The 27,234-nt window shown below is 43.2% G+C and overlaps 1 protein-coding gene across 1 annotated transcript in view; it reads left to right on the top strand.

Annotated features, from left to right (window-relative positions):
- LOC110194759 (uncharacterized) overlaps positions 1-27,234 on the top strand; it is a 57,585-nt gene that overhangs the window by 9,160 nt on the left and 21,191 nt on the right. Inside the window, exons 3-5 of the mRNA XM_020967281.2 lie at positions 1,151-1,277; positions 11,571-11,675; positions 14,124-15,148. Coding sequence (XP_020822940.1) covers positions 1,151-1,277; positions 11,571-11,675; positions 14,124-15,148 — 1,257 coding nt within the window. The remainder of the gene's footprint in view (positions 1-1,150; positions 1,278-11,570; positions 11,676-14,123; positions 15,149-27,234) is intronic.

The following is a 27,234-nucleotide window of genomic DNA, read 5'->3' as shown; positions in this document are numbered from 1 at the left end:
ACTCATAGCTTGGATTTCTTCCTTTAATTACTATCACCTCATAACCTCTGACCACTTATCTGTTGGGGAATGGCTCTCAGTCTTATGCATTTGAATCAGTTCCTTTACTTAGAAAACCATCCCTGAGCTCCTCTTTCTAGCAGCTTCCATCGCCAATGCCTGTCCTGTTTGCTGCCTGGTGCCTTTGCTTCCATGGCAATAGCCTGCTCACACGTGACTGAAGAGACACTGGGTGGGCTGTTCTGGAAAGGCAGCCTGGCCGTAGGAGAAACGCGGCAGGCTTGGAGACAGCTGCATATCCTTGGACAAGTTTCTTCCTTCCCCTGAGCCCATTTCTTCATCTGTAAAATGGGGTTCACAGTCCTTCCTGTACATGATTATTATGAGGCCCAGATGCTGTAACATGTCTAATTCACTATCAAAAGATTACCTGTTATTATCTTCTCCCTTCCTCAACCTTCATTTTATTTTTATTTATTTATTTATTGTTAGGCAGTTAGGGTTAAGTGACTGTTATCTTCTCCCCTCCTCCGCCCTCATTTTATGTTTATGTATTTATTTATTTTTTAATTTTTAGGCAATTGGGGTTAAATGACTTGCCCAGGGTCACACAGCTAGTAAGTGTCAAGTGTCTAAGGCCAGATTTGAACTCAGGTCCTCCTGACTCCAGAGACGGTGCTCTATCCACTGTGCCACCTAGCTGCCCCTTTCCACCCTCATTTTATAGTAAGGAGATAAGAGCAGAGAGTTCATTGATGGCAAATCTGGATCAACAATCCAGGTCATTATTCTTTCCACTCCTATTATGATTTTTAACTTCAGATTTTTTTTCACTGCTATTCCCTCTGAGTACATGAAGCTGGCCACTTGAGGTTAAATGACTTGCCTCAGTTTACACCTCAAGTTCATGGCAGAGGCAGGAGTAGAAGACAGCCTCCTGACTCCTGCCAGGGTTGGTGACAGCCCTGCCTCTTTCTAGGACCCGGGGAGACTTCTCCCTCACTGTCTTTCCTGCCTACTAGCTGCCATTGTCAGAGTTTCTAACTGCTGGAGGCCCCTTCCTCTGCTCTCTGACATCTGCAGGCTCTGTCCTCATCCTGAGGTAAAGTTATGGCATTGCCTTTGGGTCAGCAGGCACCTGTTATTCTAGGAACTGGTGACGTTCAGCGACGTGGCGGTGTATCTCTCGAAGGAGGAATGGGGCCAGCTGGACCCTTCTCAGAGAGCCCTCTACAAAGATGTGATGCTGGAGAATTATGGGAATGTAGTCTCACTTGGTAAGGACTTTGCCCCTTGCACACTTCTCATGCTAGGTCTCAGAATCAGTCCCTGCTTCTTAAACATAGGGAGCTAAGCTGTACCCTGTGGGCCTGGGCCTGCTCAGGGCGGGGACACACACACACACACACACACACACACACACACACACACACACACACACACACACACACACACACACACACAGAGAGTCTGTCGCCTGTTCCCTAACTCGAAGCCTCTCTTCTGGATCCCTTTCCTCTGGCCTGCCGTTTCTTATAGCTTGCCTTACGACCTAGTCTTCTTGCCATTGGGTGGCCTAGCTTTTTAGCCACCAAGTCCCTACCTCACTTAGATGAGACATTGGATGTCAGATTCTAATGGAGGATGTTAGGTGGAGCCCCTGGGATCATGGATTTGGGGCTAGCTGGTGATTCCGAGAGAGCGAGAGTGGCTTGACCAAGGTCACAAAGGTGGATGAGCCAGAATTTGCACCTGGGTCATCTTACCACAAATTGAGTGCACTCCAGGTGGTGTTTCCTTCTTTAAAAGTCAAGCTAACATTGAATTGAATTAAATTGAATTAATTGAATTGATTTGGAATTGTCATCTGCTAGAAATAGCAAGGTATAGTGGCTAGCAAGCTGACTTGGGTCTTAGCCACCTCCTCTGCATTGACTCATGGCCCCTGAGCAAGTCACCGCCCCTCCCCCTGTTCTCCAGGCCACTCCTTAAGACTACACATTGCTGAGAAGGTGCTGACCTGCAGCAGGAGAGGAGTTTCCTCACCCAGAAGTTGCTTAAACCAGTGAAACCACAAGTAGGTCCATTCTCTGTCCTGTTTACAATGCCGTCCTCATACCCCAAATGGTGGTGCATCTGTACCTGCTGCTGGTTCCATCTGGCCACCAGGCCTCAATAATAGATCTGGGGTTCAGTGCTTGTCAGTTGTGAGACCTGGGGCCTCTTCTGTTTGGGTGGGCCTCATTTTCATCTGCTGTGGCATTAAGGTATTTGTCAGACCTAAACAGATGGAATTTTCAGACCCCTCTGCTTCCTCAGTGGAGTGCCCTCATCTGCTCCTAAGCTTTTATAGGCTCCTGCAGGCTCAGGGTGCCCAAATGAATGTGCACGATTTCCCAGTCCCTCTGAATTTCTTCCTCAAGAGACCAAACCATTTTAATGTCAATTACATGATAACCACATAGTGGCTATGAAAATGAACCATTTCCTTAAAGTAGGAAAGCAAGGTGAAATTGGGAAAATTCCTTAATAGCAAACATTCCCAATACCCATGGCCCAGGCCCAACTAAATCCCCGATCGTGGTCCAGCTCATTAGAGGCCAAGCACCCAGTTCAAATGTTGGGGTAACAAGCTTGGCCTTCACCACAGGAGCTGCAGCCATCTTGCATGAAAGTTTTTGCTTGTCCCAGAAAGGCTGCTCTGCTGCTCCCCCCCAGGACCTGGGTGTCTGGGGGCCCCGCCACTCCCCTTACAGATGGTGCCCCTGTTCATGGCAGGGAGGCCTTCCCAGGGTAGATGGGCAGGTTGTGCCCACACTGTCCCCCAGGCCACCAGGGCTCCCCCATCTTACCTCCTAGGATCCCCAGATTCCTTCCAAGCCCAGCTCAGGCACTGCCTCCTGCAAGTGGCTTTTTCTGATTCTTCCAAATGTTCTCACTCTCACTCTCTTGACCTTATTTGATATTACAAGATTTATACTCTGTGTTGGGTATTCCTGGGACTTTCCACTCAGTAAAATATAAGCTCCCTGAGACCAGGGTCCTTTTCATTTATGTTTTCACATGCCTAGCATCTAGTGCCTGACATATAGTAAGCACTTAATAATTGCTTGTTGGATTGAATTAAGTTAAAAATATATAGTCACGTATGCAAAGCTGAAACATACCTGAGGTGTCATTTATACAGAGAGTGCTTTGCCTAAAGAGACACCATGCCCGTGCTAGGTGCATAATAAATGTGAGTGCAATGGAATTGAATTCTGCAGGTCTGTGAGATGGATGAGTCCCATGATCACAGGCCTAGGAGAGCCATTTCTGATGCCCGCCTAAAGCTTTTCATCCCAGAAAGGGGTAACTCACCTGTTAGTGGCGGTCAGGAGAAGGTCCAGAAGGTGTTTGTGATAGACAGGTATAGAGGGAGGGCATAGGGAGGGAGGCCGAACCCTGCAGTGCCAGAGACACAGTGGCTCATTGAGGTGTAAAGGAAGCAGCGTTAGCTCAGTCAGGCAGCGAGCATGTCTTAAGCCTTTAGCACAAGACAGAGAAACTGAGGAAATGAACATAGGTTGGGAAGAAGCAGCATGACTAAAGGGGCAGCTAGGTGGCTCAGTGGATAGAGCACAGACTCTGGAGTCAGAAGGACCTGACTTCAAATCCAGCCTCAGACACATAACACTCACTAGCTGTGTGACCCTGGGCAGGTCACTTAACCCCATTGCCTAGCCAAAAAATAAAAAAAAGAAGCAGCAGCAGCAGCAGCATGACTAGCCTTTTGCAGGTGGTTATCCAGTCAGTCAGCCAGTCCATGCCCTCATGCCACTGCATGCAGACAGCTTTGTACAAACAAGCTGTTCACGGCATAAAGTCGAAAAGAGAGAAGGCACTAGAATTAAGGGGGGTGGGGAAAGGATTCCTATAGAAGGTGGGATTTTATGCTGAACTTGAAGGCAGCCAGGAGGCAGAGCTGAGGAGGGGGAGCATTCCTGGCATTGTCCCCAGCTGGGAAAAATATATGAAGTATGGAGAAATATCTTGGGGGACCAGCCAGGAGGCCACTGTCACTAGACCCCAGAGTAAAGGGAGGGAAGAAGGTATAAAAAGACGGGGGTGGGGGGCTGTACCTTAGGAAGGGCTTTGAACACCAAGCAGAGGATTTTATACTTGATCTTGGAGGTGATAGGGAGCCACTAGACTTCATTGAGCAGGGGCCTAGGCTTTAATATTCCTTTGGCAGCTGAGTGGAGGATGGTCTGAGATGGGGGGAGACTGAGGCAGGCAGACCTACCAGCAGCTATTGCCCTAGTCTGGATGTGAGGTGACGAGGGCCTGCACCAGGGTGGGGAATGGTGTCAGAGGACAGGAGAGGACAAATGCAAGAGATGTTACCAAGGTGGAATGGATGGTCCCTGGCAGCAGAGAGAATGAAATAAAGGAAGGAATCTTTGAAATAAGAGCTCATGAAGAAGGGTGTATCACGTGGAAGCCATGTTGTATGGTGACAGTTACATGGTGTCTCATCATTAGACACAGTGCTGACCCTCCCAAGCCCACATGGGTCTTCCCCGCCAAGGTCATGTTCTCCTCTCTGTTTCTGCTTGGCACTGGCCGTCATTTAGGTACTCACACATTCCCGCTGTTGGAGCGGAATGCTCTCCAGGGATGGATACAATCCCTCCTTGGAGAAGTTCATCTGCTAATATACACATTTCTCCCAGATGGAACCCATTATAAGATGTCTGTCTCAACACCTCCCCACCTCGCTAGTCTTAATTACCCTGGATCCCTTTCCTCTGGCCTGCCCTGCCCTTCTATAGCTCCTGTTCTCCCACAGCCTCCACTCCTGTCGAAGGACTGGAGGAAATTCTTAGCTGGCGATCTCTGCGTTTGGTCGGGGTGGATCACCAGTTCCCCCTGTCATTCATGTTTCCCCTGTCACTCATCTCCTCTTTCTTCATTCCACCAACTTCTCACTTAGTTATCCCCTCCCATAAAAGGCATTGATTCTGAGGGGGTTCGAGGATTCTGTCTATGTATTACCATTTCAACTTTTCTTCGTTCTCTTCTGATCTTTTAAGTTCCCCTTAATCAGTGTTGAGCCCCTTCAGTCTATTTTGGGTGCCCTTGGGGATTTGGCTTTGTTCATTCTTTTACCCCACAGTTTTTTGTTTTTGGTTTTTTTTTTTTAAGCAGAAGCTTGTCAATGACTGGAGTGATTTCAGTACTTAGCCTTTTCTTGATAATTACCTGTATTTATTTACCTTCTTCTGTTTCTTTTGTCTGGAGTATCGGCAGGTCGGCTCATCACTCCCCTCAGGAAGGTGGTGCTGTTGCTTTGCAGGAATGCCTGAAATGAGGTCTGTTCATTTGAGTTGTGACTTGAGGCCTTTTTATAATCTGCTATTATTCTGTTCTCTGATTTCTCTTCTAAACAGAATCATCCTGGGTTCTCCAAAAGGCCTTTCCTTCATATTTCCACATCTTTCTTCTGGCTGTTTGAATAGTGTATTCATTATTGAAACTATGAAATTGGAGTTACCCACAAACCCCACTCCCCTATCCCCATCCATCTTTGGATTTGATCAACTAATACTTTTTTTTTGACGAAGCAGTCAGGGTTAAGTGACTTGCCCAGGGTCACACAGCTAGTGAGTGTTATGTGTCTGAGGCTGGATTTGAACTCAGGTCCTCCTGACTCCAGGGCCGGTGCTCTATCCACTGCACCACCTAGCTGCCCCTGACCAACTAATACTTTGTTATCTCTATTCAGAAGTTCTGGGCAGAACTTTTTCTATTATATCCTGCAAAATAATATTCAGCTCTTTTTATTTTTCTTTCTGGGGTGCCTGCAATTCTTAAGTTATCTCTGCGTATCCTGTTTGAAAACAGGGCAGTTGACTAGAGGAAGGGGGAGAATTTGGAACTCAAATTTTTTTTAAAAGAATGTTAAAAATAAATGATACTTTTTAAAAAAAATTTTTTAGGCAATTGGGGTTAAGTGACTTGCCCAGGGTCACACAGCTGTTAAGTGTCAAGTGTTTGGTCTGTGGCCAGATTTGAACTCGGGTCCTCCTGACTCCAGGGCCGGTGCTCTATCCACTGTGCCACCTAGCTATCCCTACAGTTTTTAAGAAGGTGACAGGGCAGTCATTTTGGCTAATGTCAGGTTCTTGTGTTCTTCCAATATTACTGGACCTTCTCTTCTGCTAGTTTTCCTCCTATTAAGTATTTTTGTGTTTCAAATCTGTTTTTCTTTCTTTTTGAGCCTCTTTCTTTAGAGAGATTCTCCACGTATCTAGTTTTTCCTATTCTGCTGGTTGTGTTTTTTAAAATTTTTTGTTGAGAGTTCTGATTTGTAACCTAAATCCATTCCTAATTTCTTGTTTTAAAAATATTCTTTCCCTTTTGGACCATTCTGGAATTTCTTGATATTGTTCCATGATCTCTTAGGCATCCACAGGTTTCCTTTTCATTGGGTAGTTTGGGTTCATTTTCCTTCAGTTATACAGCACTTGTGCTTGTGTTCTGGCCTCTTTTTCAGTTAGTACTCATTCTCCCTCTGACATTTATCACCCTCTCTGTCGATTTAGCCACTTGTAAGTGAGTTTCTGTCCAGCCTCTCTCTCTCTGGACTTTCTGGGCTTTTTCTTTCTCACTTGCCTCCTAGTGCTGCCCAGACCAGACCACCAAGGCTGGGTGTCATCGTGCCGTTGGGTATGAAGGTTGTCTGGGCCTAGGGCACTGCCCAGAGTAAATTCCAGGGGGACGGGCCAGACCCCAGCTGGTTTTTTTCCTGAATTATGTCTTTGAGTTTGCTTGTGCTCACCATACTCTTGACTTGTTTCATGGTGTTTATACGTAATTATCGTGTGGACTCAGCTGTGGTTTCTCTCTATTTGATGCATCATTCCTTTTCCTGTGGTTTGTTTGATTTACTTGGGGTTGCTAAAGGCAGTTACTGTGCCATCTTGTCAGGCCTGTGATCTCAACTCTATTTTGCTCTGCCTTTTTAAACCTTGCTCTGTCGTCCGCATTGCTCTCCGCAATTACGCGACCGTCAAATCTACTGGTCTTTTCTCTGTTCTTCACTTCCTTGACTTTTCTGCTGCATTTGACATTGTGGACAACCACTTCCTTCTTGTTAGGAGGTAGTGGGTCTTCCTCACAGGAGATCTTTAAGCAGAGGTCAGATGACCACTGATCACATCTATCAGAGAGGGGATTCTTTTTCGGGTATGGGTTGGACTAGATGACATTATAGATCCCTTCCAACTCTGAACTCCTCTTCCTCCCAAGACCTAAATGTGGGCTTTGCCCGAGGCTCTGTCCTTCGCCCTCTTCTGTGCTCTCCTTTGTCAATTTCATCTACTCCCATGGCTTTCATTATTATCTCTATACCAATGACTCTCAAATTTGGAACCCCATTGCATCCTGTTCCCCAAGTGCTGATCCTGCATTTCTAGCTGCCTCCTGGACATCTCCACTTGGATGTCTCATTATGTCTCAAATAGCATGTTCAAAACTTCCCCAAAACCCACCCTTCTTAACTTCTCTGGTTTTATCAGTGACACCATCATTGTCCCAGTTACCCAAGCTGGAAAACATCTTTGACTCTTCTCTGCCTACCACACTCTCTCTGTCCTAATCTAACCAGTTACCAGAGCCCACGTATCAATCTGCCACCAGAGTGTCTCTCCTGTATTTCTTCTCCTCTCCATTCCTCTTCAGATTCTAATGAACTTTCACCTGGAGTAATAACCTCTCAACTGTTTTCCATGCATCCAGTGTCTCTCCTCTCTCAGCCATCATTCACATCTCTGCCTGGGTGATCTTAATGTACAGATCTAAATAATAAGTAATAAAAATTATTTTTAAGAAGCTTTTATTAAGCACCTCCTATGTGCTAGGCACTGTGCTAGGGATACAAGTACAAAGAATGAAACAATTCCTAGGCTTGGAAATGTACATTGTAAGTGCTTGAGAAAAGAAGTTTGTCTGTAAGTGTATGGTGCATAGAAAGAAAGAGAATAAATACAGAAGAGTTAAATAGAAGATAGGTTGGGAGGGAGAGAGGGAAGGAAGGAAGGCACCAGGAGGTGGGGATGGGGAGGGAGTCCAAGAAGGCTTCTTAGGTAGTGTTAGAGCTGTGTCCTGAAGGAAAGAGGAACTCTGTGGGTCTGGTGAGGAGGAAGGGCATCCCAAGAAAAGAAAGTGGCAGACAGGGGATGGAGTATGGCGGGTGAGGATGAGAGAAGTCCACAATGGCCACATAGCAGTGTGTAGAAGGGGAGATAATGTCCAGTGAAGTTGGGAAGATAGGTTGGGCCAGTTTGTTGTAAAGGGATTTAAAGGCTAAACAGAGAAGTTTCCATCTCATCCTAGTCGTGATAGGGAGCCACTGAAGTTGCTTGAGTAACAGTGTCACGGACAGATCTGTGATCCAGCACTTAGCACAGTCCCTGGCACATAGTAGGCACTTAATAAATGTTTCTTGACTGACTGCATTCAAGGAAAATCCCTTTGGCATCAGTGTGGAGGGTGAGCTGGAGTGGGGAGGCCTGTGGCAGAGAGGCAAGTTAGGAGGCTTTTGCCCCAGTTTAGGTCAGAGGTGAGGAAGGCTTGCACTAGGGTGATAGCTGTGAGAGCACAGAGAAGGACTAAAATGTGGGGCTTGTGTCCTGCTCCAAAACCTTCAGTGGCTCCCCATTGCCTGCAGAATAAAATAGTAACTCAATTCCCTGACAGCCCCAGGCTGTCCCAATCTCCTTCCACAGCCTGATTTTACACAGTTCCCTTCACTGCACTTTATAGTCCAGCCACACCAAATCACAGTCTGTTTCACAATCATACTATCTTTGTAAATTTGGATAAGCAGTCCCCCTGCCTAAAAGAGAGTCGTGAATTTCTATCTTTGAAAGTCCTTTTCTTCCTTCAGAAACAGTTCAAGTACAACCTTCCTCGATTTCCCCCCAACCAGAAGGGAGCCCATCCTCCCCAGTCACTGACCCTCTGGTGCCTAAGAGAGGTGCAGAGGACCATGACTTGGGCAAAGGTGGTCATTTAGTCAGTCAACATGCATTTATTAAACACTTACTCTGTGCCAGCCACCATGCTGAGTGTTGCAGCTACAGAAAAAGGCAAAAACACGGTTCTCACCCTCAGAGCTCACAGCCTAACAGGGAGACAATGTGCTGATGACTCTGTATGAGCACGTGATCCTCTGACTGCTGTAGAGATAGGGTGCTAGGTTTAAATCCCCTTCTAGACACTTACTAGCTCTGTTATGGGTCAGGCACAGTCCAACTTTTATTACAGTGATTTATGTATATCTGCCATCCCCCAACCCGCTGATGAGCTCTGTGAGGACGGGGAGAATGTCATCTTCCATAGTAATAACAGCTCCCACACATGGCTCTTTAAGATTGGTAAGCACTTTACATATACTCTTTTCCTTGATCCTCACCACAGACTAGAGCCAAGGGCTATTATTATCCCTATTTTCCAGATGAGCAAACTGAGGTCTGGAGAGGTTAAGTGGTTTACACAGGATCACACAGCTAATAAATATCTGTGGTAGGACTTGAACCCATGTCTTCCTGGCTCCAAGCCCAGTGCTTTATCCTGTGTGCCACAGTGCCTGTCTGTCTTTAGATCTCTACTGCTAAGCATAATTTACTACATATAATGTTTTCTTAACATAAATGTTTGTTAAATTTGATTCATGTGGGTGACTTGGATGATACATATGTCAGAGGGGAAGCTAGTCTAGTAGGGAAAATGCTGTGTAGACCTCATTCACCCTTTCACAGCTCAGAGTGACTTGGAGTTGGAAATAGGCAGCTTTTGTAAGCCTCTTGAAGGCAGGGACTGGCTTTTGCCTCTTTTTGTATCCTTGGCACTTAGCACAGTGCCTGCTACATAATAGGCACTTAATAAATGTTAATTAATTGATGTTTTCCATTGGCCTCGTTCCTTGGAATTCTCCCAGGTTCCTGGTACAGGCCTCCTCATTCCTTTGATTTTGCCATTCTCTAGCCAGGCAAACAAACTCATTATCCTTCTATGCCCAGCACGTCACCTTCTAGCTGCCTCTTTCCTCTTAGTTTTAATAGGCTGCTCCAGAAATACCTGGGCTTCTATGGGATGGTCTCTTGGTAGCTTCCTCAATCCTTCTGCCCACCCACTTTGTCCAGGTAGCCACTGTAATGGGAGGAGGAATAAAACAGGCTAGGGTGGCGGTGCGCGGTGCCAGACCATAGAGGTATAGCGTGTGGCCAGCCTGGGAAGGCAGGCACAAAACAGACTGGGAAGGGCTTGAAATTCCAAACAGAGCAGTTTCTTTCCTGACACTTGCAATGGGGGAGCCCCTGGAGTCTCTTGAGCAGAGGGGTCAGACAGGAGCCTGAAGAAAATCACATTGGCAGATGAATATCTGGACTGGAGAGGGGAGAGGCTAGACGTGGGGCTACCTTGGGGGTGCCTCTTAGGATGCTGTTTTCAATAGTCCAGGCAAGAGGCAATGGGGGCCGTAATGAACATGGTCATAGAATGAGTAGAAAGAAGGGGATGGAGACAAGAGATGGTGAGGTGGAGTCTAAGACTTAGCAACTGATTGGCTGGGGCGGGGGGGGACGGGATGGAGGGCCTAGGCAGGGCCTAGTGAAGAGTCACAGGTTACACTTGGACTGGGAGCCTTGGTGACTTGAAGAACGTGGTGCCTGTGACAGAAATAGGAAAGTTAGGAGGGGAGGGGCGGCTTTAGGGAGAAAGATCACGAGTTCTATATTGTACATGTTGGGTTTGAGATGCCTCTGGATGTGCAAGGGAATGTGGTGGGACCAGTAGGCAGTTGGAGATGTGAAACTAGAGCTCAGGAGTCAGGTTAGGACAAGATGTGTGGGTGTGGGAGTCATAGAGATGATAGTGTAACCCTCAGGAGAGAAGAGGAAAAGGCCCAGGACAAAACCCTGGAGTCCACCCATGCCTAGGGAGTAGAATAAAGTTGGTGAGCCAGCAAAGAAGACTGAGGATTGATTTGCAAAGAACCATAGCAATACAATGCCACGCAGACCCAGAGAGGATAGAGGATCCAGGATGGAGAAGTCAGCAGTGTCAGAGGCTTTGGAGAGGTCAAGAAGGTTGAGGATCAAGAAAAGGCCATTTGACTTACCAATAAAAACCACCAGCACTGGGGACCTTGGAGAGAGGAATTTCAGTTGAGTGGTGGGGATGGAAGCCAAAATACAGGGGGTAGGAATGAATAGGAACTGAGAAAGAGGAAGCAATAAATACAGGCTGTGTGTGTGCATTTATGTGCGTATGTGTGTGCACGTGCGTGTATATATGTGTGGTCTTCCTCTGTTAGGATGTTGGATGTAAGATCCTTGTGGGGAGGGATTGCTTTTCTTGGTATCCCCCACCCTTAGCACAGTGCCTGGTACCTATTAAGTGCCTAAGAAATGTGTGTTTCCTTCCTTTTCCAGAAATTTGGCTGGGGTAGGAGGAAAGCTCTAGGGTGATCACTTGAGGGAGTGGTGAGGGATTTCATGTCTCTCTTCTTTCCACATGAGCAGGTCTTTCTCTTTGCAAGCCTGAAATGATCTCCCAGCTGGAGCAAGGAAAAATGCCCTGGGTCCCAGATCTGCAGGGAACAGAAGACGATCAGACCACCTGGCCTGGTGAGTGAGGCAGTGATGTCAACCCCCCAGCATTATTGAGTGCCTGGAGACTTACCAGTGGTAGGTGCTATGGCATACAAACTGAGGAAGCTTAAGATTTGGCCCAAGTGAGCAGAGAGCTTTGAGATCTAATTAAGAAAGTAAAATTGGGTGGTGGGTGGAGAGAGCTCTGTGACCTTGGGGGAGTCATTTCTAATCTGGGCCTCACTCCTGTCACCTTTAGGATAAGGCAGTTGATTTCTCATGTCTCTTTTGGCCCTAATAGTGTCTAAGGCAGTGTCATTTCTCTCTCTCATAATAAGAAATACCATTGGTGTAGTGCCTGGAGAGCTGACATCAGAATCAGGAAGGTCTGGGGCTGAGGGCCTCCTCTGACCTGACCTGGCTGTAGGGCCCTGGGCCGGTCCTTCATCTCTCGGTGCCTTAGGCATTGGTAAGGGAGGTTGTCTTCTCTGAGGACTCAGTTCCCTACGCTGATGAAACCACAGGTTTGGGCCAAAAAAAAAAAAATCACGTAATATAAATCGCTGAAAAACATCGGTCAGAGAACAGAACACTTTGTCCAAAGGTATGTGTTACATGTTACAGATAACAAATGCCAGAAGGATTCAAAAAGGAGAGTCATGTGTGGGCCAGAGCCCCTGAGGGGAGCATATTGTGGAGGTGGGGCTTCAGTCTAGCTCTGTGAGCTGCTGTGAGGCCAAGAGGCTGGCAATGTGGACAGTGAGCACATGGCTGTAGGCGTGGGGGCGGGACTCTCCTGAATTCCCTTCTTGAGAACACCTCTTTCCAAACTCTATAGGGTCTGTTTTTTCACACCTCCTATATAGGTAGACATTCCTCTTTCCACTCATAATGCCAAGTAGTTATTCCTGCCCCCACAGCCCCCAGTCCCTAAGCAGACTTCCTGTCCATACTGTTTGGCAGGAAGGAAAGCTTGTGCCAGCTTTTTCTGTTACCTTATTGTATTGCCCTGCCCTGTTTTTCCCAAGTTCCACTTCTCTTTCTGGCTTAACAGGCCACGTGGGGAGCTGCCCAGCTTTGAGAGAAAACCACTGTGGGTCTCTACTTCAGCGTTCTTCCAATGTATTGTTAATGTTCTGCCAGGACAAAGTCAAAGAGAGCCACTTTACAAAGTGGCCTGTGATGGAGACCAGGGCATGTGTTGGGCAAGCCAACGATGAATCCTAAAGAATTGGAAGCAAAATAACTTAGACATCAATTGGTTTGGATGTAGGAGGGGGCTCTTAAAGCTGTTTCCAGGGAACATTGAGTAGTTTTTTTAAAAAAAGCTGCTCGCCACCAGCCCCTCCCCCCCAAAAAAACCCCCAACTCTGCCTTCTGGCCAAGTGCTGAAGCATAGGGTAGCTGGGAAAACCATGGGAGAAAGAAGCAGTTTCACAGTTGAACGAATGTCATGCAGGGATGTTTGGTCCCTGGAACGAACAGAACATAGATAAGAAATTTTCACTTGGGCAGTCAGAGCTAAAAGTCAGGTATTAGAAGCTGGAGGCAGGCTTCTTAGAAGAAAAATAAAAGCTTCTTCTTAAAGCAGGATAAGTAAGAAAAGCCAAGGTTTGCTTCAGTACTGATGTTCAAATGGGTAAGTTTTTAAGTGGAGGTGTCTGGGTGTTTATAGTTCTTCAAATTTGACTCTGAAATGTTTCTTACCTTTGAAATGGCTAAGATGCGTGATACTGCCGTATTTATAAAGCTAATTTAAGAAGAGAGGCTTTTGTTTAGGATTGAGGAAAGAGCAGAAGTGAGTCTTGGGAAGAACAGTCATCTGACCTCGCCTCTACCCCAAACGTGGCTTTGGACTTCCAGCATCCCCAGCTACCTTCTGCTTGAAGGCCTCTAGTAACACGTGTCTTCCCCCCTACTAAAGTAGCGCATTCAATCTGTGTAGAATCTGTTTCTAGCTAGGCCTCTCACATCTTCTACTCATGCAATTAGTTTTTTTTAATTCAAGTTAAGTGTTTCACTTTCATCCTTATTTAATCTTCATCTTCTTAGACTGAGTTCACTGTTCCAACCTGTCAGCTTTTTGGACCCTGGGTCTTTCATTCCATATTCCACATAGCTGTGCCTTCTGGCTTTGTGTCGTTCGCCAGTTTCACAAACGTGCCATCTGCTACCTTCATCAAATTCACTGATAAAAGCATTGAACAGAATTGTGCAGAGGCTAGATCCCTGTGGCACTACATCAGAGACATCCCCTCAGATTGTCATCTGACAATTTGCAGCCCAGTAATCACTGTCCTCTAGGTCGGGGCACTTTAGACAGCTCCTCATCCATTTAACAGCATCATCATCCAGTCCATATGTTTTCATGTTGGCCACAATCATTTCATGAAATAGTCTCTCAAATGCCTTGCTGAAACCTAGATGATCTTGCTCGCGCTATAGAGAATAGGTGACATTTGTGTTTTGTTCTTTTTGTTTCAGATGATGGGCCTGAGAAGGGTAACATGGAATCTCTTCATAATCAGGAAGTAGCTAATGATGAATCTCAGTGGATTTTATTGGCAGGGATCCCTAGGGAACAAGGCTGGGAACCTACAAACCTTGCCTATCTTAGCAGGTTAGAGGGGCCCCAACAAAACCCAGCAGAGAAGAGGCTGAGGTATTCCCCTTCGCAGCCCCCAAGTACCAGGCTTGTTATGACTGTCACCCCCAGGAAAAGGGTCACAGAGGAGAGCAACCGTGAGTCCCGTGGGCGGGAGTGGAGCTGTGAGCCAAGCCGCCATCCGATTACCCACAAGGGAGATCTGATGAGGGAGCAGCCCCAGAGTTATAATTCATATAACCATACCCTCAAGCAAAATTCAGAATGCGTGAGACACATGAGAAATCATAGGACTGAGAAACCCTATAAATGTAATGAATGTGGGAAAGCCTTCAGCAGAAGCTCACATCTCATTCGACATCAGAGTATTCACAATGCAGAAAAGCCCTATGAGTGTACCGAATGTGGGAAAGCCTTCAGTCAGAGATCATCCCTTATTGGACATCAAAAAATTCACAGTGGAGACAAGCCCTATAAATGTAATGAATGTGGGATTGCCTTCATCTGGAGTTCACACCTCATTCAACATCAAAAAATTCATAGTGGAGAGAAACCCTATGAATGTACTGAATGTGGGAAAGCCTTCAGTAGGAGCTCATATCTTATCGGACATCAGCGAATTCATAGTGGCGAGAAACCATATGAGTGCAACGAATGTGGGAAAACTTTCAGGTGGAGATCAGCTCTTAATGATCATCATAGTATACATAATGGAGAAAAACCCTATGAATGCAATGAGTGTGGGAAGGCCTTTGGGGGGAGATCACACCTGATTCGGCATCATAGAATCCATAGTGGGGAGAAACCCTATGAATGTAATGAATGTGAAAAAGCCTTCAGTAGGAACTCACATCTTATTCGACATCAGAAAGTTCACAGTGGAGAGAAATTCTGTGAATGTGATTAATACAGGAGAGATGTCACTCAGCTGACAGACTTTATATTGTATACCATTATTCTCAGTGGAGAGAAATGTTGTCTGTCATTGAAAAATCCTTCAGGTAGAACTTGGCCTTTAATGCCTCTTAGAATATGCATCATGGAGAGAAACCCTAACTGTCTTGAACCAGAGACTTCCAGGGAACTAGCTTCCCCCAAATTCCTTAAACAAAAACTGTAGGGGTATAACAGAATTAACCCCTCAAACTAAGAAGGGGAAGCCTGAAGCCAGTGCCACCACCACCACTACCAGAAAGGAGGTAGAGAAGGGAGCAAGGCCTGGAGCTGTAACCCTGGGACTAGGAGCAAAGGGTCTGAGAAGGAGATTGAGCTGCTGCCCAGGCCTGTCATGTAGGTAGGCCAAGAAGCAAGAGAAGAATGAAAGGGCAGGCCCCCTTTTGGGCAACAGTGGATCACAGCCTGGTAAGCATCTGACAGCAACTACTGTACCTGGCCTCTGGGCTGGGGCTGGAATTGGAGAATCAGAGTTGGAGTTGGAGTAGAAAACTGCCTGCATTTCACAGATGAGGAGACAGATTCCGAGGAAATTGAAGGACTTTTCCAAGGTTACTCAGAGCTAGGATTGGAACTCAAGTCCTCTTATTCCAAATTCATTGATCTTCCATTCTGATCCCACCTTCAGGGATGACCTCCACTGAAGGAGAAGGAAAGAGGGTTACCTTAAGTCTCAAGTTATTCAAGGTGGGAAAGAATAATACTGTCCAATACATAGTTATCAAGTCAAAGAACTGGATTTGTTTTTAAATTTTTCAAAATAAAAGAACCAAGAGACAAAATGAAGACAGAAATGCCAGCAGAATCAGTCCCACAAATACTGGGAAAATAAATTGGATGATTGCATTAAAGGAAGATTCTAATTCAGCCACAAAAAAAGCCAAGGAAGAGATAGAAGGAAAATGTAAAGCAAAGATAGGGACCAGCCTTGTGACTTTGTTGGCATAGCTCAGGAAACTCGGTCTACCAATGCAAGTTGGAATGGTAAATTCCCTCTCTGCAACTTGTAGTCTTAGAAACTTACCTAGAGTACTTGCCCAGCCTCACACAGCTGTTTGATGTCAGAGGTAGGGTTTGAATCCACATCTCCGTAGCCCTGAGACTATTTCTCCATATATTACTCCAGTGGTTCTCGAACTTTTTGGTCTCAGGACACCTTTGTGCTTTTAAAAATTCTTGAGGACCTCTCCCCTCCAAAGACCTTTTATGTGGGTTATATTTATCAAATATGACCATATTAGGAATTAAAATGTCTTAGTATTATTATGAAACTAGTTTTGGCCTTATGCATACCCTGAAATGGTTTCAGGGACACCCAGAGATTCCCCCTACCACACTTTGAGAAGCATTACAACTACCACTCCAAGCTGCCTCTCAGTGCAAAAGAGCACGGAAAATTAAAATGACAGTAGACACAAAAGTAATTATCTGAGCAAAGTTGAATGAATAATAATAGATAATATTGTTCTAGTATTTTACACCCTAGATCTCATTTAATCCTTAACAGACCTTTCAAGGCAATGTGAGTTAGTAAAAAGGACTGAATTTTGGATACCTGTGATTAAAGCTTACTTTTAATATTCGACTAGCTTAGTGATCACAGACAAATCACCTAATCTCCCAGAGCTTCAGTTTCTCATATAATGATGATATCTGCAGTATCTTCCTCATACTGTTGAGGATCAGATGAAATAACATGTAAATCTTATGCAAATGACATTTACAAACTTTAAAGTGACATAATGTCAGCTGTCATTATTCTTACCATATGGTCTATATAACCCTAGTCCAGTCTTACAGAGGAAGGAATAGGATCCTAGAAGTCAAATAACTTGCCCGAGGTTGCACAGCTCATAAGTGGTAAGGTCTGAAAGCCATGTCTTCCAACTCCAAATCGAGTGTTTTCTCCAGTACAGATGGCATGATGTCTCTTGATACAGTTGCAAGACGTGCATCTGTGTTTCCTTCCAGTACAATTGGACAAGTCCAAAAAGTAGCTAAAGATTTGGCAGATAAAACAATATGCTACTTGGGCTCCCAGAAGGTATCACAAAAGAAAAACCAGACTCCATTTTTGATGAAGTAATTGGAGAACACTTAACAGAATAGATACCACCAGGCATCACTGTGCAGTTGTGCAGAACTTGAGGACTCTGGCCTGAAAATATCCCATGTTCACATCCAGAAAACATGTAACTTACTAAATTTCAGAATGATGAAGAAAAAAAATAATATTTCAAGTACAGATCAAAATCTCCAAATTTCTCAGCCATGACAAGGAGGAAATGGCAAAAATTTTAAAAGAATAGGCTTGGATCTGAAAGTTACATTTCTTACATTTACAAATTTGAACATTTTGTTTGAAGGCATAAAAATGATGTTGAGCAACCAAGATAACTTCAAAAGAATTTGGCAAAAGTTGACCATTGAAAAGTCCAAACAAATAGTTGGTACAGGATAATTTAAACATGTGGTTACACATAGTTGATTGCAAAGCAAAATGATTAAGATTTTATAAGAGAAATATAAACATTTATATCTGACATTTTAAAAAAATGTGATGAAAAAGAAGAGTTAAACTGTTTAGGGTTTTTGTGTTTTTGGAAGAAAAAGTCATTTAAAAATTGTCAAGAAATAAAGGAAGAGGAAAAGGAGAGGAGCCAGTGCTTCTTAAAGCAAAGCTCATCTATTTAACAAAAAAAAGAATCAAGTCACAGGGAATTATACAGAGTTAGTACTTTAACAGACAAACAGATTTATTCGTGAGTTTTAGTAGAAATAGTTACAGAAAAATAAGTAGAGATCACTTCTTCTAGACAACATTGAGAAGAAAAATAGAAAAAGTAATGCCAGAGACAAATTCAATTTAATACTTAATGATGTTAAATGTTAAGGATCTGAATTCTCCTATTAAAAGGGATAATGGTATGGAATGGATTTTTAAAAAAACATAGTTTGCAATGCAAGCTAATACAATGTAAAAAAAAATGGCAGTGGACTAAAATTTGAAATCTTGGTCTAAAATATGTTATACAACTTTAGGTGTTAGAATAGAAACAGTAGTAATATGAAATAAATTTTAATTCCAATCAGAATACCTTGAAAGAGACAGGCAAGAGCGTTATGTAATGTTGAAAGGGACATAGTTACCAAATCAGAGAACTGGATTTGATTAAAAATTTTTCAATATAAAAGAACCAAGAGACAAAGTGAAGACAGAAATAGTAATAGCAAGCCAGTTTTTAAAGATTATCAGTATCACAAGAATCAGATGAAAGATATAATTGGCAACTTTGACACTCCATTGTTACTAGAGAGTGACAAATCTAGAATAAAGAAATCACAGGTCTAAGCTATTTAGTATGTAGTGAAATACATGGAAGAGACGGGAAATATACATTTTTTTCAAGTTTCAAATGAAACTCACAAAGTGATCATTTACTGGGGTACCAAATCCTGTGTAAATGTCTAACACAACAAATTTTATGTGTGTGTGTGTATACACACACACACACACACAATATTTTCAAATCATAGTTGCAAGAAAATTAAAAATAATTGCAGTGTTATTGGGGACAAGGTGAGTAGGGCAACTAAGATTATAACTTAGAAGTAAGGTGCTTATTGAATTATTCCCTGAGGGTGAGTCAGAGAAGGGGTTCAGAAGGTAGTTTTAGGGTTACCCTTGCCAAAAAGCCCTGGGCAAGCAAAACATCTAATCAGGCTTGAGCTTTGCTGGACCTTTAACTCCATTTCCACAATGCTACCTGTAACTAGAATTCGGGGAGTCCCATACATAATTCCACAGGACCTCCGAGTTGGGAAGTCTTTATCTAGGGTCTGATGTGTAATCTCACAGGAGTCCCTTTCACCTCCTCAGGGAGGGCTTCAGTTTCCTCCTCTGTAAAATGAAGAGGTTGTACTAGATGGCCCCGGAGGGCCCTTCCACAGCTCTAGATCTAAGATATACATACCAACCAAGTCTTTTCATGATAAATATTTCCATTCTGTACATTATCCTTCTTGACACTCTACCCACAGGGAGGCCATGACATGCTTTTTTATTCCTTTAGCCAATCAGATGGCATGAACTCCACTCTCTTCACCATCTTGGTTGTCCTCTGGACAGTCATCCACATCCTTCCTAAAATGTGGCACCCAGAACCAACCACCATACTCCAGATGTAGTCTGAGCAGGGTGCAGAGTAGTGGGACCTCCCTAGACCTGCACACTGGGGCTCTCCATTAGAATAGAAGTTCCTTTTCTGTTGCTTTGCCTGTCTTTGTGTCCCTAGCACTTCTCACGGTGCCTGACATACACCATGTGCTTAGTAAGTGCTTGTTGAATCTTAATGCACTCTTTAAGATCATATTAGCTTTGCCAGCTGCCATATCATACTGTTAAGCACGTGTGTAGCCTGCTAAAACCCCAAAATCTTTTTCAGGCAAACCTCTGTCTAGCCATTCTACCCACATCTTGTATTTAGGATGTTGATTTTTTGAATCCAAGAGTATGACTTTGCCTTTCTCCCTATTCAATTTCGTCTTGCTCATTTTAGCCCAGTTTCTCCCAGCAGCTTTGTGTTGTTTGCAGATTTGATAAGCACACCCATCAATCCCTTAATCTCAAATCATTGGTTAAAATGTTAGGCATCACAGAACCTACCGCAGATCTTTGAGGCATTCCACTGGAGACGTGTTTCCAAATTGCCATGGAGCCATCCATGACTACTCTGACCTGTCCATACAGTTCCAGATCCATCTATACTAGCACCTAGCTCACTTAACTCTTCCACAAAGTTAGCATGAGAGACATTGTCAAATGACTGACTAAATTTTAGTCACTCAAATCTAGGAAAATTATATTGTATTCTCCAATCAAGTCTAGTAACCGTTTAAAAAAAAAAAAGACAAGTTAGTCTGGCATGACCTATTCTTGAGAAAAGCATTCTGGCTCTTTGTGATGACTTCCATCATGAACCATTCTTTTAATAATTATAACAATAATAGTATTAATACCTTTTCCAGGGGTCAAAGTCAAGCATGGCTTCCAGTTAGCAAACTGTTCTCTTTCCTTTTTTGTAAGTTGGGACATTTGCCCTTCAATTCTGCAGCAGCTGTCCTGTTCTCTGTTATGATTCAGGTATCATTTGATGGTGGCTCAGGCATTTCATCTGTCAGTTCTTGCAGTCCTGGAGGATGTGATTCCTCTGGGCCATGTGGTTTAGACTTACCAAGAGCAGCTAGTGGATCACTTTACTGTCTCATTACTTTGCTTGCCTTTGTATTCCTTACTAACCATATTTGGTCTGACCTCAGTCCAGAGAAGTCAGAAACAAATGCATAATAAAGCAGCTCTGTCTTCTCTCCATTGTATATCATTAGCCCATCATCTCTGAGCATCCACCCTGTCCCTTCTTGGTTCTTTTCCCCAATAAAGCTTAAAAAAAGAAGCCCCAAACCATCTGATTCTCCATGACTTCAGAATGACCACCTCAGACCACTCTTCTTCTAGGACCGTGACATGCTTTTGTATTTATCCTCTGCTGGTTGCTTTTGTTTCTGTCTTTTGTACAAGCATTTTAAGAAATGTCTTGGTTGATCAGTTTTCCTGTGTGTCCACACTGGTCTCTTTTAGATCACTCCTTCTTTTCTTTACTGGAATTGTTTCTGTTTGGGTCTTCAGAATTTCATTCTTGAGAGCTGACTTACCCTATAGAATTTTAGGCCATAGGATCTTACTTAACCTTTCTCGGAATCCTCTGAAATAGCCACTCCTGGAATCTAAGGTACATGTCATTGTGTGCCAATGTAGGGTACGTATCTCTGCCTGGCATTCCTTCTGTCACAAATTCTGAGATAGGACAGTCATTCCACCTTTCCCTCAACACCCCACCCCTAATCCTAGCAACCAGATACTCTTTAGTGAAACTTGTGTCCAAAAAGAGAAGTTTTCCTCATTGATTCTACTTTTTGTGGTATGAAATCATCATTAAGGCATGTCAAGAAATCATCTCCTTTTCAGAGAGAATTCCAGCCTGTCTGGAAAATTGGCCCCCATTACTTCTCTAACTGTGGCAGCTGGGTGGCACAGTGGTTAGAGCACTGGGCTTGGAACCAGCAAGACTCATCTTCTTGAGTTCAAATCTGGCCTCAGACATAGCAGTGTGACCCTTGGCAAGTCACTTTACCCTTTTTGCCTCAGTTTCCTCATCTGTAAAATGCACTGGAGAAGGAAATGGCAATCCACTTTAATATCCCTGCCAAGAAAACCCCAAATGGGGTCACAAGGAACCAGACACAACTGAAAAACGACTGAACAACACTTCCATAGCTTGCCTTGTGATAGGTCCCAAATTCTTCTGTTTCATCTTTCTGTTTAGTCAGTCTGTAGTATAGCATGACAACATTACTTTTTCTTTGTTAATAACCCGAATGCTCTCCACTATCTCTTCCTCCCATCTAGCAACCTTTCTTCCACAGCCTTTGATCCTTGTTCTATTTTCTATCTTGGAACTAGACTTTATTGGCATGGCCCTCATGGCAATCTCTGCATGTCCAAGGGTGCCACCATGGATTCCCTCTAGTGGCATAGAGCAGTGGTGATCCCTAAAGGCCACGGATTGACCTAGAAAACCACAAATTAATATTATCTATGTTGCATTGTACTTTTATTTCTTTCGTTAAATATTTCCTAATTACATTTGAGTCTGGTTCAGGCAGCACAGCTGAATTTGACCCCTCTGGTATAGAGAACACCAAGCAGATATCCCTTATAATAAGAAAGAATTGGTTTCAGTTGCTTTTCTACCACCTTCTCTAGAACATAGTCTGAGAACTAATTGTAGTGGCAAGAATTAAGAAGACCTGGGTTCATGTCCCACATGGCTGTGTGGCCTTGGGCAAAGTCAATGTGGACGTGCTTGTTTGCTCCCAAATAGGGATAATACCTTCTTAATACCAACTTCTCCGGGTGATTGTGAGCATGAAATGAGGTCTATGTAAAAGACTAACTGCATTTTGTCTGGGGATGGGGGTGGGGGGAAGGAAGACTATTGAAGCCTGAGGATGTCTAGACACTCAAGCAACCCAAGTCCTGGGTTGTTCTGGTGCAGTTCTGGGTGCCAACAGGCTCTTCTTTACAGCCAGACCTGACAGTCACTAATACATGGCCCCAACTAGAAAGCTCCTGGCATTTAGTAAATATTAATTCAGTGGAACCCACTTCTGCCCCCCCCCCCAAATAATGCACATTTTAGGAAAGGCAGAAATGAGACTAGAACAGGCTAACTCAGCTCATCATGAGAATGCTAAATGGAACAATGCCCCCTCTGTCACTATAGGCCCTTTGCAGCTGGGCCTGTCTCAACGTAAGAGAGGTGGGAACTGGATCCAGAGGGACTTTCTGTCCTTCCTGGTTGGAAAATGGGCATTTTTCCAATCCCTGGGGAATGTGTCTCAGAGGGAGTCATGAAAACAAGAGGAAAAGAATCCCCAAACCACTCTATAGATTGTTTGGGTTAAGCATACATGTTATGCTGAGTATTACATACAGAACCCATGGTCTTCCTGCCAGAAATTAATGTCTACAGATGGAGATGGTGAAATGTTTCCCCTCCACATGCTAAAATAGGAAAACCACTTAACCTAGAAAAAAAAAAAAGAGGTAGAACCACTTCGGGATATTTCTGACCTTGTTTATTGCTTTGAGAAGATAGGCTATAATTGCAGCAGGAAAGTTTTGAGAAAGAATTATGAGCCTAAGAAAAACAGATAGGTAAATCTATTGCAAAACAAAGCCATCTGATGAATTCAAAGGCTAATTATGTATGCAAGCATTTTTAGGAAAACAACATGTAACCTATTAATGTCTCACATTTAGTCTTAAATTGCTTTCCTCGTAATAATCCTGTGAGGTAAATAGCACCTTTCCTTATTTTATAGATGAGTAAACTGAAAGTGATTTATCTAGGGCAAGCCTGCACAACCCGTGGACTGTGGACCATAAGCGGCCTGCAGGCACACCAAAGGATTTTGGGTGGCCAGTGAAAAATGTAGAGGATGTTTTTGTGGGCTGCCTAAAATCCTTTGGTGTGCCTCAAGTGGCCAGCCAGTCTGCGAGCTTCAGGTTATATAGGCCTGATTTAAGGTATCAAGATAGAGGTTGGCATTGAACTTGGGATTTCATTGATACAGGGAATTCCTAGCAAGGAAACTCCCTCTACCAATACAAGTTGGGACCTTTTTCTCTAGCCTACAGTCTCATAGAATTGCCTAGAGTCCCCAAGTGAAGTTAACTTGCCTAGGTTCACACAGGTAGTATGTGTCAGAAGCTGGGCTTTGACCCAGCACTTCCTGGCTTGGAGTCCTGTTCTCTAGCAGCTACCTGCCTCTAGGGTCCATAGAATTAATCATCGTCAGGGCCAGGACTGGAACCTGAGTTTTTTGACTAGTGTTCTCTCTACTACTACTACCACCACCACCACCACCACCACCACCACCACTACTACTACTACTACTACTACTACTATGATTGGCCCCTTAAAAGTAATCACCATAAGGTATTGATGCACTTTGTCCAGCCCTGCCCCTCAAACCCTCTGGGGAATCTGGCAGAACTAGTTTGAGAGAGAACAGAAAATGAGGAAAAGTGTTTTTAAATTTAAAAAATGGGAGTGCCCAGGTTAATTTCATGTCTCACGTGCTGGACTTGACTCTCAGTGGATAAAGATTTGCTGCCACTGAGAAAGTTTAAAACAACAACTCATAACCACTGAACTCTTGAGTTTGCAAAATGTTTTCAGCAGCACATTTAGGTCAGATCCCAAGTCATTGAAGGGAACAAAACATATTTGGATATGTCACTTCCCAGTAGTTTTGTTTAAAAATCACCCTCATTAACTTCAAGTCCTTTCTTATTTCTGGTATTAATTCTTTGTGCTGCTGTTCCACTTTGTTATAGTGGTTGAGTCCTGTCCAACTCTTTGTGATTCCATGGACCGTATGGCACACACCAAGCCTTTCTGTCCTCCGCTATCTCTTGATGTCTTAGTTCATGTTCGTTGTTTCCATGACACATCCTCTGCTGTCCCCATCTCCTTTTGCCTTTGATCTTTCCCAACATCAGGGTCTTTTCCAGTGAGTCCCATTTTCTCATTATATGACCCAAGTATTTAAGCTTCAGCTTCAGTATTTGACCTTCCAGTGAATAGCCCGAATTAATTTAAGTATCGATTGGTTTGACTTTCTTATTGTCCAAGGGACTTTCAAAAGTCTTTTCCAGCACCATAATTTGAAAGTGTCAGTTTTTCAGCTTTTCCTTATAGTTCAACTCTCACAGCCATAACATTGCTACTGAAAAAAACATAGCTTTGACTATATGGACCTTTGTCAACAAGGTGACGATGTCTCTGCTTTTTTACTATGCTGTCCAGATTTGCCATAGCTTTCCTTCCAAGGAACAAGCATCTTAATTTCATGGCTGCAGTTGCTGTCTGCAGTAATCTTTGAGCCCAAGAATATAAAATCTCACACTGCTTCTATTTCTTTTCCCTCTGTTTGCTAGAAAATGATGGGACCAGTTGCCAAGATCTTTTTTTTTTTATGTTAAGCTTCAGACCAGCTTTTATATTCTCCTTTTTCACCCTCATCAAGAGGTTTCTTACTTCCTCTTCACTTTCTGACATCAGAATGGCATCATCTGAATATCTAAAATTGTTGATGTTTCTCTCAGCAACTTTAATCCTGGCTTTTGCTTCTTCCAGCCTGGTATTTTACATGATATATTCTGCATATGAGTTAAATTAATAAGGTAACAATATATAGCCTTGTCATACTCTTTTTCCAGTTTTAAACCAATCAGTTTTTCTATGTTAGGTTCTAACTCTTGTTTCTCGGCCCATATACAGTTTCCTCAGGAGACAAGTAAGATGACCTGGCACTCCCATCTCTTTGAGGTCTTGCCACATTTTGTTGTGATCCACACAGTCAAAGGCTTTAGTGTAGTCAACGAGGCAGAAGTAGATGTTTTCTGGAACTCCTTTGATTTCTCCATAATCCAGTAAATGTTGGCAATTTGGTCTCTAGTTCCTCTGACTTCAAAAACCAGCCTGCTCTTCTGGCAATTCTGGGTTCACATATTGCTGAAGCCTAGCTTGCAGAATCTTAAGCCTAATCTTGCTGGCGTGTGAAAGGAGCACAATTGTTTGGTAATTTGAACATTCCTTGGCATTGCCCTTCTTTAGGATTGGAACGTAAACTGATCTTTTCCAATCCAGTGGCCACTGTTGAGTTTTCCAAATTTGCTGGCATATTTAGGGTTTTAAGTAGCTCACCTGGAGTTCCATCATCTTCACTAGCCTTGTCGTTTGAATGTTTCCTAAGGCTCACTTGACTTCATTTTCTAGGATGCTGCCCCACTAGGGGCAAATAATTAAGTTTGAATGGAACTGAAGGGTTTCTTTATAGAGTCCTAATTTCACATAAGCAGCTATTTGATTATGGGGATTGAACCAATTTATTTTATTTTAAACGTGTTTATTTTCTCCCTTTCCTACTTCTTTCCCCTGTCCCCCATCAAACAATTAAAAAGAAAGAAAACCATTGCAACAATTGCAGTCTTACAAATCAAATTCCCATTTGGCCATGTCCAAAACTGTAGGTGTCATTCTGCATTTTAATCCTCTGGTCTCCAGAATCCTAATTTGTCACTGCATTGTTTGGAGTTGAAAGTCTTTCAAAATTGTTTTTCTCTATAACGTCATTCTCTGAATTGTTCTCCTAGTTCTGTTCACTCTCCATGAGTCTTGCCAATGTTTTCAGAACCTGTCCATTTCTTATGATGCAGTAGTATTCCATTACATTCATGCACCATAATTGGTTTAGCCATTTTTCAAAATCAGCTCTTAATAAAAAAAAATGTCAGATTATAATCAGTTTTCCTAACTTTTATATATGAAAATGAATGGAAAGAAGTCTGGAAATCACCCATGTCTTCTTCTGTGCTCCTGTGTCCACTACCTAAAGGTCATCGATTCACATTAAGTGATGTGAATTAACAAAGCTATTGGACTAATCCTTCTTGGAGCAATGATTGATGTTTCTAGGTTGGGTTTCTGCCAGGAAGCTTTCATCTGAGATCATAAGATCCTGGATGAGAAGATGGAAGGAAACTGAGGGGCTATATATTCCCCACCTCATTTTACAGAGGAGGAAACTGAGGCCCAGCAAGGGGAAGGGACTTATCTAAGGTCACAAAGATAGAATTGACCTGAGATTTGACTCTAGGTCCTCTGACTCCAGAACCAGTACTTTCCACACTGCCCCATGTTTTTGAATTTTTTTTCTGCACTTAAAAAAAACCCACCACCACAATTATTTGTTTATTTAAAACATTTTTTAAAATAAAATTTGAGTTCCAAATTCTCTCAACCCCTCTTCCACTCACTGAGAAAGCAAACAGTATGATAGCCATTATACATGTGAAATTATGTAAAACATTTCCATATTAGCTATGTCCCTCCCTCAAAAAAAAACCACCAGTAAAAAAAGTTAAAAATAAGTATGCTTCAATCTGCATTCAGACTCCATCAGTTCTTTCTCTGGAGGTGGATAGGATTTTTCATCATGAGTCCTTTGAAAATGTCTTAGATATTGCAGAGAATAGCTAAGTCATTCACAGTTGATCATCTTACAGTATTGCTGTTATTATGTACAATGTTCTCCTGGTTCTGCTCACTTCAGTTTGCATAAATTCATATAAATCTTCCCAGGTTTTTCTGAAAGCATCCTGCTCATCATTTCTCTCTATTTTTTAAATAACAATTTATTTTTTCCCCAATTACATATAGACAATTTTTAACATTCATTTTTTTTTAAATGATGAGTTGCAAATTTTTTCCCTCCCTCTCACCTCCCCCCTTTCTGAGATAGTAAACAATTTGGCATGGGTTATACATGTTCAATCATGCAAAACATTTTCATATTAGTCATGTTATGAAAGAAGACACACACCCAAAGAGGAAAAAAATGAGAAAA

The sequence above is a fragment of the Phascolarctos cinereus genome, unplaced genomic scaffold, assembly GCF_003287225.1.
Source record: "Phascolarctos cinereus isolate Bilbo 61053 unplaced genomic scaffold, phaCin_HiC Scaffold_8;HRSCAF=390, whole genome shotgun sequence".
Taxonomy (NCBI): domain Eukaryota; kingdom Metazoa; phylum Chordata; class Mammalia; order Diprotodontia; family Phascolarctidae; genus Phascolarctos; species Phascolarctos cinereus.
This window is presented reverse-complemented; position numbering and strand designations above follow the sequence as displayed.